This window comes from Rhodamnia argentea, chromosome 3 (genome assembly GCF_020921035.1).
Source record: "Rhodamnia argentea isolate NSW1041297 chromosome 3, ASM2092103v1, whole genome shotgun sequence".
NCBI classification, from domain to species: Eukaryota; Viridiplantae; Streptophyta; class Magnoliopsida; order Myrtales; family Myrtaceae; genus Rhodamnia; species Rhodamnia argentea.
The window spans coordinates 34,833,622-34,853,249 of NC_063152.1; the positions used below are offsets into that span (position 1 = coordinate 34,833,622).

Sequence of the window (19,628 nt, forward strand, 5' to 3'; positions counted from 1 at the left end):
AATAGCAATTCTAATATTTCTCCAAGAACTCTCTAGAAAAAAATCGAAAAAGAAGGCTATATCTATTTTGAAAAGAAACGAACGTTTGTCAAATTGAAGAATTGAAGTTTTGAATATGAACAACAACATAATGAGAAAAGAGCACACCTTTTTGCGTCCGAAAATATAGTTAATTCTCATACAATTCTTTGTGTTTGAAACAGTTTATTCAGACACACCTTTTTATTGTCCGAAAAACAGTTTATTTAAACACAAGTATGCATTGTCCGAAAACTGTTATGTCTGAAAGATTACAACTTTTTGAAGGTCATAAGAAATTAATATAAAATTCAAAATTAAAAAAGAAATAAAAAATTAACTTCAATTCCTACGTGAACATTGCACTTGTTAATTATTATTATAATTTAAAAAAAATAATTGCTACGTAAATGTGCTAAATGCGTATAATAATTGTACACCCACACATGGACATACTGGGGTTTAGTCTACTTGCCCATTTTGTTATTTAAAAAATTATAATAGCCTTCTAATTAATAAAGTGACTTATATTTTCTCATCTCTCTTATGTGGGACAGAAGGAAATGTACTTTTGTTTGTTTTAAAAACAAACTTCAACAGTCTTGACCAGCAATTTTTAACATCTGATCTGATCTTAAATTGTTTCATCAGCTCACACCTAATTTCATTCCAAACATTTAGGTAGAAATGCAAGCTCGAGAAAGCCTATGGTGCACCGTCAGTATGCCTACCTCAAAATAGATTCAATTCAATAAACTTTACTGTAGTTGGTAAAAAGACTGATAAGATACAATTTGCTCGGGACATCATCCGTTTCACCATTTCCACACTGAAACTGCCAGCGTTATTAGTCCACAACTTCTGCACATGCATAATTAGAGCATGGCAGAAGCTGCCGTAAACTTCCTCATTGTGAAGCTCACAAATTTTCTGGACAATGAAGTGCAGTACTTCAGAGATGCTGAGGAAGAAGTCAGCTCAGTGAGAGGACAGCTGGAATGCCTAAGGGCATGCCTGAGGGTTGCGGATTCCCTGGAAGAGAGCGATGAGGAAGTCAAGGCATGGGTACAGCAGGTAAGAGAGATTGCATATGTCACTGAAGACGCTCTCGACGAGTTCAAACTTCTCTTGCCGCATGATCATGGGGTTGGGTTTGCTGGTCTCTTCTGTAGGATATCTTGCTGTGTGAAGAACATGAAGGCTCGATATCGAATCATTTCGCAGATACAGAACATCAACTCCAGAATCAAAAGCTTTTGTGATGGACACCAGAGGCTACGCCACGAGTTTAGTAAACCTGAACATGGCCCAGGCTCTGCTTACTCCGACAACACATGGCATGAACACCAAGGTAACCCCTTTTTTTCAGACAAAAATGAGCTTGTGGGCATTGAAGAACCAAAGAAGCGGCTGGTTTCATGGTTGGTTGAGGGCACTTGTAGGCCGCAAGTTATCTCGGTCGTGGGGATGGGAGGATTGGGCAAAACCACGATGGTAAATGAAGTTTATGAAGATCCAGAGGTCAAGAAACATTTCATGGTACGTGCTTGGATCACGTTCTCTGGCTCTCCAACTATAGAAGAGCTCCTTCAGAGCATGCGTCAGCAAATTATGAGAGCGGTCGAGCAACCGATTCCTTGTGGTGTGGACACCATGAATATCTACTGGCTGAAGATGTTAATCAAGGACTTGCTACAGGGGGTGAGGTATCTGGTTGTTCTAGATGACACACTGAGTATGGACGAATTGGATGCCATCAAACATGCACTGCCTAACAACATGTGCGGCAGCCGAACAATCATCACAACCAGGACTGATGATCTAGCATACACCTCCTGCCGAGAATTCGAGGGGAAAGTCTATAAGATGGAGCCTCTGCCGGTAGAACAGTCATGGAAACTTTTCTGCACCAAGACGTTTCAGGGGAGTTCATGCCCTTCCCATCTGAAGAAGACCTGTGAGTTTATTTTAAGAAAGTGTGAAGGACTGCCGCTTGCTATAGTGGCTATGAGTGGTGTTTTGGCTACAAAAGACAAGCGCAGAATAGATGAATGGGAATTGGTTCGTCGCAGTCTTGGTGCACAGATTGACTGCAACGACAAACTCAAAAACTTGAAGAGAGTTCTTTCGCTCAGCTTTACTGATCTGCCGTACTACCTGAAATCCTGCTTCTTGCACTTAAGTTTATTTCCCAAGGGTTGCCCCATTAAGCATCAGAGACTGATTCGTTTATGGGTCGCAGAAGGATTTGTTGAAAAGAAAGAAGGAAAGACCCTCGAAGAAGTTGCTAAGGACTACTTTATGGAGCTGTTGAACAGAAGCCTGATACAGGTGGCCAATAGACGAAGTGATGGAATGGTCGATTATTGCCGCATCCATGATTTTCTGTGGGACATTGTCACTTCAAAGTCAACCAATCAGGGGTTCGCAGAAATAGCCAAAGAAGAAAATCATGAACGGCCAGACAAAGTCCGTCGCCTGTCATTACAGAAAACCCTGCAAGCTCTGCAACAGAACCGGTCCTTGTCTCAACTTCGCTCTTTATATATGTTTGGTATGGAGAGATCATTTATGAATAAAGTTCTCGCTAGTGATATGAAACTGCTCAACGTTTTGGATATGCTAGCAGCTCCTTTAAAAAGGTTCCCTGCTCAAGTTGCTGATTGGTGTTATCTGAGATATCTAAGTTTCAGGTACACTGAGGTAAGTACAGTTCCAAGTTCTATCGGGAAGCTTCAAAACTTAGAGACTCTAGACCTTAAACACACAAATGTCACCGAATCGCCTGTTGAGATCTTGAAACTTCGACGCCTTTGTCATCTCCTTGTTTATCGCTATAAGAATATATCCTACTCACACTTCAAATTTGGCTTTAAGGCCCTTAGAGGAATGGGGGCTTTGCAATCCCTTCAAAAGCTCTGCTTTATAGAGGCAGATGACGAGAGTAGCAGCAGTGTCATGAGAGAGCTTGGAATGTTGACACAACTGGACAGGTTGGCCATTCTGAAAGTTAAAAAAGAAGACGGAAGGGATTTGTGTTTGTCAATCTCCAAACTAACCAGGCTTCGAGCAATATCCCTAGCTTCTGTTGATGATGATGAGATTATTGATCTGCAGCACCTGTCTAGTCCACCTCCATTCCTCGAGAGAATCTACTTGAGAGGACGCTTGGGAGCTTTACCACACTGGCTACCCTCTCTTACTAGCCTGACGAAACTGTTCCTGAGGTTCTCTCGCTTGAAGGATGACCCTCTTGTGTCTCTCCAGAATCTGCCCAATCTTGTGCATCTTGCTTTGCGTCAGGTTTACGAAGGAAGCTCATTGTGCATTAAAGCAAAAGCCTTTAAGAAGCTAAGGATTCTGAGTCTTGATCTTTTCGACGAACTCAGGTACATAGAAGTGGAGAAGGGAGCGATGCCTTTTCTTGAGAGGCTCATGATTAAGCGTTGCAAGTTACTAAAGAAGCTTCCATCAGGTATTGAACACCTGAGAAAGCTGAAAGTGCTGGAGTTTTTCGATATGCCAGATGAGCTCGTCAAGAAGCTTTCGCAAGGTGGACAAGATGATGACTTCCATAAAGCTGCACATGTTTCGGAAATATATTGTGGCTACTGGAGAGATGAGGGTTGGCACATCCAGTTAATCCAGAGATCAGTGCAGAGAGATGGTGCTACTGCCCAAGGCACAAGCATGGGGAGCAATGAGTTCCCACCATGTGAAAGTGAATGTACTCGTCCGTAAGTAGATAACTGTGACTCTGCCAAATGTTTGTGACTTGTGACTAGTAAATGTTAATGGTACCTGTGAATGCGACTGTCTGTCTATGACATCTAGGAGCTGTCAAAAGACTTCGTTAGTAATGTTTGGAGTTGATTGTTAGAAGGCAATCAGGGTTTGAATTGTCTCTCAATGCTCTATAAATAAAGAGAGAAGATTGTTTTGACTTCTTTGAATGAGCAAGAATGTATTCACCATGTTTGAAAGTCTCACTGGTGCTCGCTTCGCCTGAGGACCAATTGCTCATTTGATTTCGGTCAGCGAAAGGCACTTTCTTTCTGGTAGTCTTTGGTTCAGAACCAGCACCTCCATGTTTCCCCGATGCCTAATTTGGGCTGGAAAAAGGTCAATAAAATAAGAAATGCAATACGTGCATCGAGGTAAAATGGAATCCGATCTTCCGATTTTCGTTATCGGAGTGTATTCGTTGAGCGGAATGTTTGGATTAACTAATTTTGTTTACGAGGGCATTCATGATAACTATTCTATTTCTATATTTCTGTTCCAAACCTGTTTTTGAAACAGATTTGGAATAGAAATTCGTTTGGCAATATAATTCTATTTTTCTGTTTTTGAAATATTTTTTTTTCCAGAAATAGATTTAAAAGAGAAATGAGAAGCTAAAACTTGTAACTTCTCTGTTCTAGAAATAGAAATGAGAATAACCTACCAAAGCCCTTTGTTTTTTCTCAAGTCCTCCCCGCCATTGGTCGTCATGGCCCATGGCTATGACCACCGCTAGCGTCAAGCCGGTTGCCACCAACCACTACTCGGTGCCGCCTATTGCCGACCTCCGTTGACTGCCGCCGACCACTCCGTCGGTCGCCCACTGTCATGACCGTTAGATGGCAAGGCTACGGTTTAGCAGAGATTTCCTCCATGATTATTTTCCTATGATAGAGATATAAATATATTAGGAGATTTTGTCTTGATTTTGATTTGATGTAATTGATATTTTGTTATTGTTACTTTAGATAGTTAACCTTTAAAGCCTATAAATAGGCACATGTACCTTTCATTACCAATGTACAAAATTATTATAAGACACAATATATGGCTACCTTTAGCCGCAACTCTTGTTGCCTGAAGATATTAATTTCTTAAGGTTTTTCATGGTATCAGAGCCATCAATTGCGAAAGGATCATAGCCATGAGTTCTACTCTAAGTTCTTCAATAGAATCGAGTCCCATGACTCCCGCTGCTGTTAGCATTTCAATGCCGTCTAGTTCAACAATCTTGTCTCTCACTAGCCCCGTCATTCCATCATCTAGAAATTTCATGGGGACATCTGTTTGTCCGAATCTTGGGGTGAAATTCACCGGGGACAACTACGTAGTGTGGAAAGATCGAATCCTCCCCTTCTTTCGAGCAAATAAACTGATTTCGATCATCGATGGAATGCTGCCATGTCCTCCACAACATATTACTCAAACCAATACAGATGGTATTTCCAATTTATTTCTGCACCATTTGTTCAATTATTGCAAGCGAAAGGTATTTTTCACGGGACCTCCCGTCCACGCCTACCTCTTGAGAATGGCTCAACCGAGCACAAACATCGCCACATAGTTGAAATGAGACTCGCAATGCTCTATCATGCTTCCCTCCCCTATCATTATTGGGATTTTGCCTTTGAAGCAGCTGTACACATTATCAATCGGCTACCCACACCGGTTTTGCAGAATAAATCACCATAGGAGATCTTATTTCAAATGGTTCCATCTATTGCTCATCTTAGAGTTTTTGGCTGCACAGTGTATCCCAATCTTCAACCTTATGCGAAGAACAAAGCGCAACCATGGTCACACCGATGCATTTTCTTGGGCTACCCATCAAGATACAAAGCATACCGGTGTTATTCTCCTCAGCATCGACGGTTCTACATTGTTGTTGATGCAGTGTTTGGCGAATTAGATCTCCCTTATGCGCAAAACACTCCGCAATCATCTTTGGAGGCTGTCGCAACCATTCAGCCGCTTATTTCTGCTGAGTTGTGCGGAACTCCTTTGACACAACAACAACCACGTGAGCCTTGTTCTCCCTCTAATTGTGATTTGCAGTCTGCTAATTCCTTGCTGCAGAATTAGTGTAATTCAAGTGTGTCAGAAACCTCACTACATGAATCCGTTGATGGGTCTCCCTCTCGGTCCGCAACTTCACCAATCCAGCCGGCAACTTCTCCGCCGAAAGCTCAGCCGACACATCCTATGGTGACACGCCTTCATGATGGCACTTTAGCTAGTAGACACATTCGTGCTGATCACACTTATGCGTTGGCCACCTCTGTGTCATATTTTGTCACACCTTCTTGTATTAATCGGGCTGTGAAAGATGCAAATTGGCATGCGGCTATGGCAGATGAATACACTGCCCTCATTAAAAAGTAGACTTGGACATTACTATCTCCACCTCCGAATTGTAAACCCATCGGCTGTGTTAGGAATATGCTTCAGGATCGAAACATGTCCACGTACGGCTTATGTTTTAGTCATTTCAGTTTGTTAAATGGTTGTCCTAGTCTTTAGGAAGCAGTTAAGTATTTAGTGCTGTTTATTGTGGCTTATTTGTAGGGCCATGTTGTTAGTGGTTGGTTATTTTTCTTTCCTTTAAATTGTAATGTTTGCTGAAGTTATGTAGTGAAGTTTTCTTCCCTTCCATACGCTTTTCTCAAGTCTACTGTCTTTCCTCTCTTGACTAAAAAACCAACAATTGGTATCAGAGCTTTCTTCTTAAGGGACTTGTGTGAGTCGACAAGCCATGGATGCCGAAGCTGGTCTCTCTTCAATTGCTCCACCGGTGTTCGATGGAGATAACTACCGGATATGGGCAGTACGCATGGAGACATACCTGGATGCTTTGGATCTTTGGGAAGCAAGTGGAAGAAGATTATGAAATCCCTGCACTTCCCGCCAATCCAACCATGGCTCGGATCAAAGCTCATAAGGAGAAGAAGACAAAGAAGTCAAAGGCCAAAGCTTGCTTGTTTGCTGCAGTTTCAGCCACCATTTTTTCTCGAATTATGTCTCTCAAGACAGCAAAGGAGATATGGGATTTTCTCAAGTCCGAGTATGAAGGAGATGAGAGAATTCGTGGAATGCAGGTGTTGAATCTAATTCGTGATTTTGAGATGCAGAAAATGAAGGAAACCGAGACCATAAAGGAGTATGCTTGACGAGACTTCTCGGGATAGCCAATCGAGTTCGGTTCTTTGGGTTCTTCATTGACGGACTCAAGAATTGTCAAAAAAATTCTTGTGACACTGCCTCGAAAGGTTTGAGGCTACAATAACCACCTTCGAAAACACGAAGACCTTGTCCGCGATCACACCGGCAGAACTCTTAAGTGCCCCGCAAGCACAAGAGCAAAGACGTGTAATGAGGCAAGAGGGAGTTGTTGAAGGAGCCTTATTAGCCAAGCATCAAGGTGATGGCAAATTTAGATGGCGAGAAAAGCAAGAAGACTCAAGCAACGGGCGAAGGTTCAACATCGGGCAGCAAAAGCAAGGCCGGAGATAAGAAAGTTGGAGTGAAAGGGAACTATCCTCCCCGTCAACATTGCGGGAAAAAGGTCATCCACCTTTCAAATGTTGGAGAAGACCTGATGCAAAATGTAGAAAATGCAATCAAACAGGACATGAAGCCATCATATGCAAAAACAAAAATCCACAGCAAGGAGAAGAGGCTAAACTTGTTGATCAAGAGGAGGAGGATCAACTTTTTGTAGCCACGTGTTTTGCAAGCGATGAAGCAAGTGAGAGCTGGCTGATTGACGGTGGTTGCACCAATCATATGACCAATGATAAGGAGCTTTTCGGTGATTTGAGGCCTACCACTATCACCAAAGTGAGAATTGGGAATGGCGACTATATTTCGATTAAAGGCAAGGGAACAAGTTGCAATAACCTTGTTGTTCGGTGTACAAAGTTCATTCCCGATGTTCTTTTTGTTCCCGAAATTCAACAAAACTTGTTGAGTGTTGGTCAATTAATTGGAAAAGGGTTTAAAGTTGTCTTTGAAGATAATTTTTGCTTGATTAGAGATGCAGCCAACCAAGAAATCTTTAAAGTAAGAATGAAAGGCAAAAGTTTTGCTCTAAATCCATTGGAGGAGGAGCAGGCAGCCTTCTCAATTAAGGAGAATGTCACCGAGATTTGGCACAAGAGACTCGGGCATTACCATCACCACGGGATGTTGCAAATGAAATCCAAGACAATGGCGGAAGGTCTTCCGAATTTGAAAATCGGATTTCAAGCTGCAAGGCATGTCAATTCGGCAAGCTCAATAGAAAACCATTCTCAAAGTCAACCGGTAGAGCTTCAAGAAAGCTGCAACCGATCCACACGAGATGTCTCGGGCCCTCAAAGAACACCTTCTCTAAAGGGTAGTCTCTATTATATTGTCTTTATTGATGATTTCACCGGAATGTGTTGGATTTTTTTCTTGAAGTTCAAATCGAAGTGGCTCAAGTTTTTCGGAAGTTCAAGGTAAGAGTAGAGAATGAGAGTGGCTGCAAAATTCAGATTGTTAGATCGACAATGGGAAGGAGTACACTTCGGTACAATTCAACAAGTTTTGTGAAGATGCGGGCATTGAGCATCAGCTTACTGACCCCTTACACTCCTCAGCAAAATGGAGTTAGTGAGAGGAGAAATAGGTACATCATGGAAATGTCAAGATGCATGCTGCACGAGAAGAATTTGCCAAAGAAGTTTTGGGCAGAGGCAGCAAGTACGGCTGTGTTTCTTCAAAACAGACTTCCCACAAAGGCAATGAAAGATCGGACACCATATGAGGCATGGTATGGTTATAAACCATCTCCGAAATATCTTAAAGTTTTTGGTTGCTTGTGCTTCACTCATATTCCACAGAGTAAGCGTGACAAGCTAGATAGAAGAGCTTTACTTGGGTATTTTTATAGGCTATAGTACGAGTCAAGCAAGGCCTATAAAATTTTTCAGCCACAAACTGGAAATATTATAGTTAGCGGGGATGTTCACTTCGTGGAGGATGAAGAGTGGAACCGGGATGATGCAAAGAAGAGAAGTCGGATCGTGGAAGAGCCAAAATTCAAGCGCTTTGGTTCAAGCACTTGAAGAAGATGAAGAAAGACAAAATGAAATTGTAGATAATGTTCCCGTGAGAGGAAGTAGGTTGCTCTCGACATTTATCAAAGATGCAACATTGCTTGTGTGTGAACCTGCAGATTATGAAGAAGCAAAAAATGATCAAAGGTGGATAGCTGCAATGAAGGAGGAGCTGTCCATGATAGAGAAGAACAATACATGGATTCCAGTGAAAAGGCCTCAAGATAGAAAAGTAATTGGAGTCAAGTGGGTGTTCGGAACCAAGCTCAATGCTGATGGCTCTATCAACAAACACAAGGCAAGACTTGTGGTAAAGGGCTATGCTCAAGTGTTTGGCGTGGACTACTCGGATACCTTTGCACCGGTTGCTCGATTGGACACCATAAGAATTCCGCTTGCCGTAGCTGCTCAAATGAATTGGAGAGTATATCAACTTGATGTAAAATCAGCATTTCTAAATGGTGTTTTGCGGGAAGAAATTTATGTTGAACAGCCTGAAGGATTTGAGAAGAAAGGAGAGGAGGACAAGGTGTTTCTTCTCAAGAAAGCTCTTTATGGTTTGAAGCAAGCTCCAAGAGCTTGGTACAGGAAAATTGATGACCATTTGCTGAGCTTAGGCTTTAAAAAAAGCATGTCCGAGGCCACTCTGTATGTCAAACGTCTAGGCAATGATGTCCTCATAGTTTCTCTCTATGTTGATGATCTTTTGCTGATAGGAAATGATGCAAAGCTGGTTGAGGAGTTTAAACATGAAATGATGAAGGTCTTTGAGATGACAGATCTCGGCTTAATGTCATTCTTTCTTGGAATGGAAATTAAGCAAGCCGAGCATGAGGTTTTCATCTCGCAGGAAGAAGTATGCGAAGGAGATCTTAAAGAAGTTTAAGCTTGAAGAATGCAAGGAAGTAAGCACTCCTATGAATCAAAAGGAGAAGCTATGCAAAGAAGATGGTGCGGATAAAGTTGATGAGGGATATTTCGGGAGTTTGATAGGTTGCTTAATGTATCTCACAAAGCAACAAGGCCCGACATTTTGAATGCTGTAAGTATTTTGTCCAGATTTATGCATTGCGCAAGTGAATTGCATCTCAAGGCTGCCAAGAGAGTGATTCGATATGTTAAAGGGACAAGTGATTTTGGTGTCAAATTCACGAAAAGCAAGGAGTTCAAGCTGGTTGGTTTTTTCGACGGTGATTGGGGAGGCTCCATTGATGATATGCGAAGCACTTCAAGCTACTTGTTTTGTTCTTGGATCTCGGTGTTTTCTCTTGGAGCTCGAAGAAGCAAGAAACCGTGGCTCAATCCACTCGCTGAAGCAGAATTTGTTGCCTCAACACACTTCGTTAATCAAGCTTTGTGGCTGAGGAAAATTCTAATGGATCTCAATCTTGAGCAGTAAAGAAAGCACTAAGATATTTGTTGACAACCAAGCTACTATTGCTATATCCCACAATCCTGTGTTTCATGGGAAAACTAAGCATTTCAACATCAAGCTTTTCTTTCCGAGAGAAGTGCAAAAAGAAGAATCGTGACTTTGGTTTATTGCAAGTCCTGAAGATCACCTGGAGATCTATTTACAAAGCCCCTTCCAATCAGCAAGTTCGAGTTTCTGAGGCAGAAAATTGGTGTTTGCAGCTCCTAAAGCAAGGAGGAGTGTTAGGAATATGCTTCGGGACTGAAACATGTCCACGTACAGCTTATGTTTTAGTCATTTCAGTTTGTTAAATGGTTGTCCTAGTCTTTAGGAAGCAGTTAAGTTTTTAGTGCTGTTTATTGTGGCTTATTTGTAGGGCCATGTTGTTAGTGGTTGGTTATTTTTCTTTCCTTTAAATTGTAATGTTTGCTGAAGTTATGTAGTGAAGTTTTCTTCCCTTCCATACGCTTTTCTCAAGTCTGCTGTCTTTCCTCTCTTGACTAAAAAACCAACAGGCTGCAAATGGGTCTTCCGAGTTAAGCTCCGTGCCGATGGTTCTCTTGAGCGGTATAAAGCCCGATTGGTTGCAAAGGGATTCCATCAACAAGAAGGTGTTGACTACAATGAGACTTTTAGCCCCGTCGTCAAGCATGTGACAGTTCGCGTAGTCCTCTCTGTTGCCTTTTCTCGTGGGTGGCAACTCCGATAGCTTGATGTGAAGAACGCTTTTCTTCATGGTCACCTAACGGAAGAAATTTTCATGGAACAACCCCATGGCTTTGTTGATTCTTCTCATTCCCGCTATGTCTGCAAATTACAGCGGTCTCTTTATGGTCTCAAACAAGCTCCTCACGCCCGGCATCAACGCCTCGGTGCTTTTCCGGTTCAATTGGGCTTCATTCTATCAATTGCCGATTCCTCACTCTTTATTCTTCATACAGCTCAGCATAGTATCTTCCTTCTGGTTTATGTTGATGACATTATTGTCACTGGGTCACCTAATGCGCCCTTGTCGGCTCTCATTAAATCTTTGCAGCAAGAATTTTCTATTAAAGATCCGAGAGAGCTTCATTACTTTCTTGGCATTGAATTACAACGATCGGACCGAGGCATTATTCTCCATCGGGCTAAATATGTTGCGGATTTACTTATGCGGGCCAAAATGATTGAGGTTCGTCCTATTTCCACGCCATGTACGACTTCGGCTAGTGCCCCGTCTGCTCATCTTGGTGCACCCTTCTCCGATCTGCCGCTATATTGTAGCATTGTAGGGGCGCTATAGTATCTCACGCTCATTCGCCCGGATATCGCATATGCTATTAACACGGCTTGTCAATTCATGCAGTCTCCCACCGAGATCCACCGGCAATTTGTTAAAAGAATCCTTCGTTTTATCAAAGGCACTCAACATCATGGTATTCTCTTCACTCCTAGCTCTTCTTTTTAGCTGCATGCCTTTTCCGATGCGGGATCGGCTAGTGCGCCGGATACTCATTGCTCTGTTGGCGGGTTTAGCATCTTCTTGGGTTCAAATCTCATTTCGTGGAGCTCCCGCAAACAGCGGACCGTTGCCCGATCTAGTACCGAAGCTGAGTTTAAGTGTCTTGCTGATACCACTGCAGAACTTATCTAGATAGAAGCTCTGCTACGTGATCTTCATGTTTATCTACCCGCTCCTCCTATCCTTTGGTGTGATAATCTTTCTGCTATCTATCTTACTAGCAATCCCATCTTCCATGCTTGCACTAAACATGTAGAGATTGACTACCACTTTGTGCGTGAGCGTGTGACCAAAGGACAACTTCATGTTCAATACATCTCTACTCATGATCAACCAGCTGACATCTTCACTAAAGGTCTCTCCACTCCTCGATTCTGTCTTCTTTAGATCAAGCTTACCGTGACCTCTGCCACATCGGCTTGTGGGGGGATGTTAGACAGCAAGGCTAAAACTCAGCAGAGATTTCCTCTATGATTATTTTCCTATGATAGAGATATAAATATATTAGGAGATTTTGTCTTGATTTTGATTTGATGTAATCGATACTTTGTTATTTGTTACTTTAGATAGTTAACCTTTAAAGCCTATAAATAGGCACATGTACCTTTCATTACCAATGTACAAAATTATTGTAAGACACAATATATGGCTACCTTTAGTCACAACTCTTGTTGCCTTAAGATATTAATTTCTCAAGGTTTTTCAATGAAGATCGCCCTCCTCCGCCCACTGTTGTCAGCACCCACCGCATTGCCGGCGACCGCCAACCACCGCCGGCCGCCGTCGACCACCACCCGCCGTTGCCCTATGCCAACCTCTATAACACTGTCCGCCACCGCCGACGACCGCCGCCGTCCACCATTGTCGGCCGACGCAACCACCGGCCGCACCGGAGTATAAAATAAATAATAATTTTTTATTTTTAAATAGTAAATAATATTTTCTAATAATAAAAATTATTTTTAAAAAAATTAAAAATGAAGGAAAAATTTTTGGTAGAAGATTTTGTGTTAGTAATATTCCAAAAGTAGAAATTTTCAATTGTTATCAAACGAACTTCTATTCCAAGAACAGAAATTTTATGTTGTTATCAAACGTCTTTTTTTGCTCAAAAACTCATCCAAAAACTAGAAATAGAAAAATCTATTTCTAGCAAGAAATTGATTTCATAAATAGAATAGTTATCATGCGTGCCCTAAAAGAACGTCAACAATGGATTGCTATAACCTTGAACTTTAGCAACACATTGACAACCCGTCTTAAGTCGTGTTACATCCTTGATCAAATTCTGTTTAGAAGGCCAAATTTCAATATACATGAAATATAACTCAATCGGACACGATTAGGGTGCGAATGATAACCATTCTGTCCTTGGCAACAATTTCCAGACAGAAGTAGACTTTCTATTGTATTCCTTGATGAGTTTCTGTATAGAGACACGTGTTTGACAATGATACAAAATTTTTGTTCCCGAAATAGAAAATTGTTTGATAACAGCGTAAAATTTCTACGGTTGCTGACCGCTGAACCTCAGACGGGTCGGCGATTGACGAATAGTGAATTAGTGACCGACGGATGACGGATGGCCATCAGCAAACCAGCGAGAGAGGGAGATCGCATGCAAGAGAGATGTGACACGGATTTCTATTTTAAACGTGTTATGGAAGAGAAACAAAATGGCTATCATTTGCACCCTTAGTTTCTGCTTGACATAAATATTCAACACCGTTTAAGCATAGTTTAACAAATTGCAAAAGTAGATAAAACAATCCATGCATCTTTGGTGTGATAATTATCCAAAAAGTTCTACATCTATTGTACGGCGGTCAGTTGGGCCCTAAACTTTTCAATTTTATTAATTTACTCCTAAACCTTTTAGCAATTTGCCAATGCAGTTCTTTTGGCCAAAACGTCGGTGAATTCTAATCAAAATTGGCTTGGAATGACTAAATTGGCTAATCATCAATAGCTTTAGGACTAAACTAACAAAATTGAAAAGTTTAAAACTAAATTGGTCTTCGTACAATAGGTATAAAACTTTTTGACAACTATCCCAATAAGAGATGCTGGCCTAACAATATGGATGTAACATAGAGCCAGGTGCTCCTATTTTACGAAGGTAGGGACGATTGCTTCCATTACTGACCAGATCTCCTTTCAGTGCTTTAACTGGCGTATAGATGGTTGTTGAATTAACTGCATTTTTTTGGGAACTTGTTAGAGGGAGTTCATGTCTTGACTTGGAATAGTCGCTGGACAGAGCCAGGTTTTCTTCCTGATGGAATCCTGATCAAACTCCACATAATAGACAGCGACAACCGCTTTGATTATATCCGAAAGGCCCGGTCATTTCGTATTTGGTAAAGATTTTGCTGATCACTTGAGAAGAAGAGCAACGCTCACTAAATTCACGTGCACGAGTTGTATGAACAAGTTATCCGTATGCAACCTTGACCATTTTGCATTTGAGATGATTTAGTAGGGTAATGCCACGGAAAATTCAGAGCATTGTACAGTGAATTCACGAAACATCTGAGCTCATTTCCTTTGTTTATTGCGTTATGTTAAGTGATGAATTCTTCTCCTTCCTAGCAAAGAAGTGTTTCTTAGTATTTTCTTGACATAGCCTGGTCAAAAAATCAGTTTGGTTTTTGCCAATACTCAGTAATAAGTCCGCAAAATTTCGCTCGACCGTTAAGGCACAGATGGATTGTCCTGGCCTCTGGTGAAGTCTTGATTCTGATGAATTGATTCGAAATTTCGTCCATCGATCTTAGTCATATATCAGCTCTTCTACCTTGCAATGCAACATAACGCTGTGATTAGAGTGAAATATTTTTTTGGATATTGTGAACTCTCAACAAGCACATCTAAGTTAAATGTTCCTGGAGTCAGATAAGAATCTAGTCCAATAACGTAAGACACGAAAGTTCCTTTGAAACTTCCCAATACTTGACCTTATATTTATGCAGACTTTTCCACTTGAAACAAGAATATTAAATAGATTGCTATCAAAGGCAAAAATGTTCAACAGGGTCGTGCAAAATCAAAGGGGATATTGCTAAAATAGACCAACGCTTGTACATTGAGCAGAGCAGACATGGATCCCACACGAGGCAGCTGTTAATATAAAGATCCCCCAAAGTTAAAACAGTTTAGACACTAGGACAAGCCTCAACTTCTTGCAGCCACAGTCCAAAGCCTCTAGGCAATACAAACCAAAAACCTCACCACTACTCACCAGACTAGAGGCATGGCGGAGAGCCCAGTGACTTACCTACTCAACAAGCTCGCACAATTCACTGAGAATGAGGTGATATTCCTGACAGGAGCCCAAGAAGCAGCCCTCTCAGTGAGAGGAGAATTGGAGCGTGTCCGGGCCTTCCTCAGGGTTGCAGATGCCCTAGAGGAAGGTGATGATGAAGTCAAAGTGTGGGTGAAGCAGTTGAGAAACATAGCCTACGACATGGAGGACGCTCTCGACGAGTTCTTGCCACTCCTGAGACATGATCATGGAGTCGGATTCATTGGCCTCATCAGCAGGATGTCCTGCTGCATCAAGAACCTGAAGGCTCGATACCGTGTCACATCCGAAATAAAGCGCATAAACTCCACACTAAAGGGAATATGCAATGGGCACCGGAGGCTGTGCCACAAATTCAGCAGGGCCCAACAAGATCCAAGCTCAACTCTAGCGGACAATACATGGCAGGACCACCAAGGCAATGCCCTTCTGCTAGATAAAACTGACCTAGTGGGCATTGAGCGGCCGAAGAACGAGCTGGTCAGGTGGTTAATTGAGGGGGCTCTCAGGCGGGAGGTCATCTCCGTTGTGGGAATGGGAGGGTTGGGCAAAACAACTCTGGTGAAGCAAGTCTACGATGACCCCCCGGTGAAGAAGCATTTCGTGGTGTATGCTTGGATCACTCTCTCTCTGTCCTCAAAGATCGAAGAGCTCCTCAAGGACATGCTTGATCAGATCATGAGGGTGATCAGGAAGCCAGTCCCTCCAGGGGCCTACCCTATGAATAGCCATTGGCTGAAGACGATCATCAAGGACCTGCTTCAGAGGAGGAGGTACCTGATCGTCCTTGATGACGCCTGGCACATAGACGAATGGGATGCGATCAAGCATGCCTTGCCCAACAACGGTCATGGAAGCCGGGTGATCATCACAACTCGGAATGCCGATCTGGCATCAACCACCTGCAAGGAGTTCAGCGGGCTGGTAAAAACTATGAAGCCACTTGATCCAACCCACTCGTGGGAACTTTTCTGTCAGAAGGCGTTTCAGGGAAATTCATGCCCTTCCCACCTGGAGGAGATCTGTGAGTACGTTTTGAGAAAGTGTCAAGGACTACCACTCGCAATTGTGGCCATCAGTGGTGTCCTGGCCGCGAAAGACAATAGGAGGATCTACGAATGGGAATTGGTTCGTCGGAGTCTTCGTACTGAGATTGACTGCAACGACAAACTCAAAAACTTGAAGAGAGTTCTTTCACTGAGTTTTAATGATCTGCCATATTACTTGAAATCCTGTTTCTTGCACTTAAGTTTATTTCCTGAGGGTCACCGCATTAAATGTGGGAGACTGATTCGATTATGGGTCGCAGAAGGATTTGTTGAAAAGAAGGAAGGAAAGACCCTCGAAGAAGTTGCCAAGGACTACTTTGTGGAGCTGTTGAGCAGAAGCCTGATAGAGGTGGCTGCTAAACGAAGTGATGGAAGGGTAATGTATTGCCGTATCCATGATTTTCTGCGGGACATTATCACTTCAAAGTCGACTGATCAGGGGTTTGCAGTAATAGCCAAAGAAGAAAATTGTGAATGGCCAGACAAAGTCCGTCGCCTGTCAATACAGTACACCCCGCAAGCTCTGCAACGGAAATGGTCCTTGTGTCATCTTCGCTCTTTATATATATCTGGAACAGAGAGATCTTTTATGAATACAGTTCTAGCCAGTGACATGAAACTGCTCAATGTTTTGGATATGCAAGCGGCTCCCTTAATAAGGTTCCCTGCTCAAATTACTGATTGGTATTATCTGACATATCTAAGTTTCAGGTACACTGAGGTGAGTACAGTTCCAAGTTCTATCGGGAAGCTTCAAAACTTAGAGACTCTAGACCTTAAACACACAAATGTCACTGAATTGCCCGTTGAGATCTTGAAACTTCGACGACTTCGTCATCTCCTTGTTTATCGCTACAAGAATATATCCTATTCATCCTTCAAATTTGGCTTTAAGGCCCTTAGGGGAATAGGGACTTTGCTATCCCTTCAAAAGCTGTGCTACATAGAGGCAGATGACGAGAGCAGTGGCAATGTGATGAGAGAGCTTGGAATGTTGACACAACTGGATAGGTTGGCCATTCTGAAATTTAGAAAAGAAGATGGCAGGGATTTGTGCCTGTCAATCTCCAAACTAACCAGGCTTCGAGCAATATCCATAGATTCTGTTGATGATGATGAGGTTATTGATCTGCAACACCTCTCGAGTCCACCTCCATTCCTTGAGAGAATCTACTTGACAGGGCGCTTGGGGGCTTTACCTCACTGGCTACCCTCTCTCAGTAGCCTGATGAAATTGCACCTGAGGGGCAGCCGCCTAAAAAATGACCCTCTTATGTCTCTGCAAAATCTGCCGAATCTTGTGCATCTCGAGTTGCTTCAGGTTTACGAAGGAAGTTCCTTGTGCTTTGAAGCAGAATCCTTTAAGAAGCTAAAGACTCTGAGTCTCGATCATTTTGAAGAACTCAGGGGCGTAGAAGTGGAGAAGGGAGCAATGCCTTATCTTGAGAAGTTAATCATTCAACGTTGCAAGTTACTAGAGAAGCTTCCATCAGGTATTGAATACCTGAAAAAGCTGAAAGTGCTGAGGGTTTTCGATATGCCAGATGAGCTCATCAAGAAGCTTGTACAAGGTGGACAAAATGATGACTATCAGAAAGTTGCGCATGTTCCGCAAGTATATTATGGCTACTGGAAAGACGGGGGCTGGGATGTCCAGTTAATCGAGAGATCAGTGCAGAGAGATCATTGCAGAGAGATCAGATCCGTGCATTTTCCAGACACTAGCATGAGTAGTAATCAGGAGTCACCATGTTGGAAGTGAATGTGATATATTAAGTCAATAACTGTGAGTCTGCCAAATGTTTGTGACTTGTGACTTGTGAATGTGTGCTGTAAGGCAGCTTTGAACGCGAGTATGTCTGCAAATGCCATTTAGGAGCTGTCACAAAACTATGTTAGCAATGTTTGGAGTTAATTCTTAGAATGCAATAAGGGTTTTGATTGCGTCTCTCAATGCTCTATAAATAAAGCTCGTATGTAAAAACCATCTAGTAAAGATGTAGTAGTTTTGTGATTCCTCTTGCTCTCCCCTCTGTTGCGTGATCTCTAAAGCCTTCAAGCATGTAACGGGAGCAAAATACCTTGTACTCTTTTTAGAATGTCCCTTTCCACTTCCATGTCATGAACATTTCATCTGGGTAGATCATCACAATCACGTTCAAACCCCGTCATGATCTCCCATGACTCATTATCGGTAAACCCCCGGCCGATTCTTTTACTTGACGAAGCAAGTTTATAGAAAGCTTTAACACGATGGTATTCTGAAAGGAAATAGTTGCCTGCAAATGTTCAGTAACTTCCACCGGAAACAATCATCTTAAAGTAATAGCCGGCCGATAGCCACTCAGGAAAATGTCACTCTTGTCGAATTTCTGAAATCGATCCTATCAACGATGCAAGAAAGTAATAGAAATTCGCACAACACAAGAATTTACGTGGTTCAGCAGGGGAGATGTTCCGCCTACTTACGTTCACGGGGAGATGATATCTGTTTCACTAATAACGTATAAAAGTATACAGCCGTTCTTTCTCACACCCTCTCTATCTTTAGAGACCTGTTTCGCGCCAAATATATATAGCGAAACCCTACATGGCACAAATTACAAAATTTTCCACATAATCTCTTGGGGGCCTTTCGGAACCGCCTCATAATCTCTTGGATAACAGAATACAAGACATCAACCTCAACAACTTTTATTAAAATTACTGTGAAAATATGTTCAACACTTGCAATGAACTTGCCTAGTAAAGAAGAACTTTGATTAGAACCATGTCAGAAGTTTCTGAGAAGTTTCCGAGGTATAAAACAAGGGGGGATTGGAGATGAATTAAGTTTCCTATCATTTTCTTTGAAATGTTAAACTACAGTTTACTAAAAAAAATTCACGCAGTTAGTTATGTTAATACACGAGCCAAGGAAATTAAGTAGCGTGCAATAATACTCAAAGATATTAGTAATGGTCATTTTCAACTTATTCAATATTCCGACCAAAAAAAAAAAATAGTCAAGAAAATGAGGGTAAGGTTTTTTAATTTCAGATGATTGTTTAGTGAAATTGATGAAACTAGCGGGTGTGCATCAGGAGCAAATAGCCATACACTGATGAAGTGACTAGACATCATAAGCTAATTTGGTGAACTACCTCAATTCCACGGACTTCCCAGACAATGGGGTTCAATTCTTGAGACTTGCCGAGAAGAAGTTAATTTAGTGAAGAGTCGCATAAAGAAATTATTATAAGATAGAATCACGTGAAATTTGCATATTTGTATTTAATTTGTAGGATTTATTATATGACTAATTGACTATCTAAGCTAACATATCGATTTAGATTGTGCACAATCAAAGCGAGAAATAGAGAATATCGCGATATACGCACCATCACAAAGAGATATGATAGACCAAGAAAATATATCCTAAATATGTCTAGCGTTCCCTCTCAAACTTAAGGTGACATGGAATCAATCAACTTGAGTTTGG

General features: G+C 41.9%; 1 protein-coding gene and 1 pseudogene across 1 annotated transcript; both read left to right on the top strand.

Annotated features, from left to right (window-relative positions):
- Window positions 1–900: 900 nt before the first annotated feature.
- LOC115757600 lies at window positions 901–3,759 on the top strand (annotated as a pseudogene).
- An 11,288-nt stretch (window positions 3,760–15,047) lies between these two features.
- On the top strand, window positions 15,048–17,909 carry LOC115757599 (disease resistance protein RPM1-like). The gene has a single exon (XM_030697900.2). The coding sequence runs from the start codon at window positions 15,048–15,050 to the stop codon at window positions 17,907–17,909; it is 2,862 nt and encodes a 953-aa protein (XP_030553760.1).
- Window positions 17,910–19,628: the final 1,719 nt, after the last annotated feature.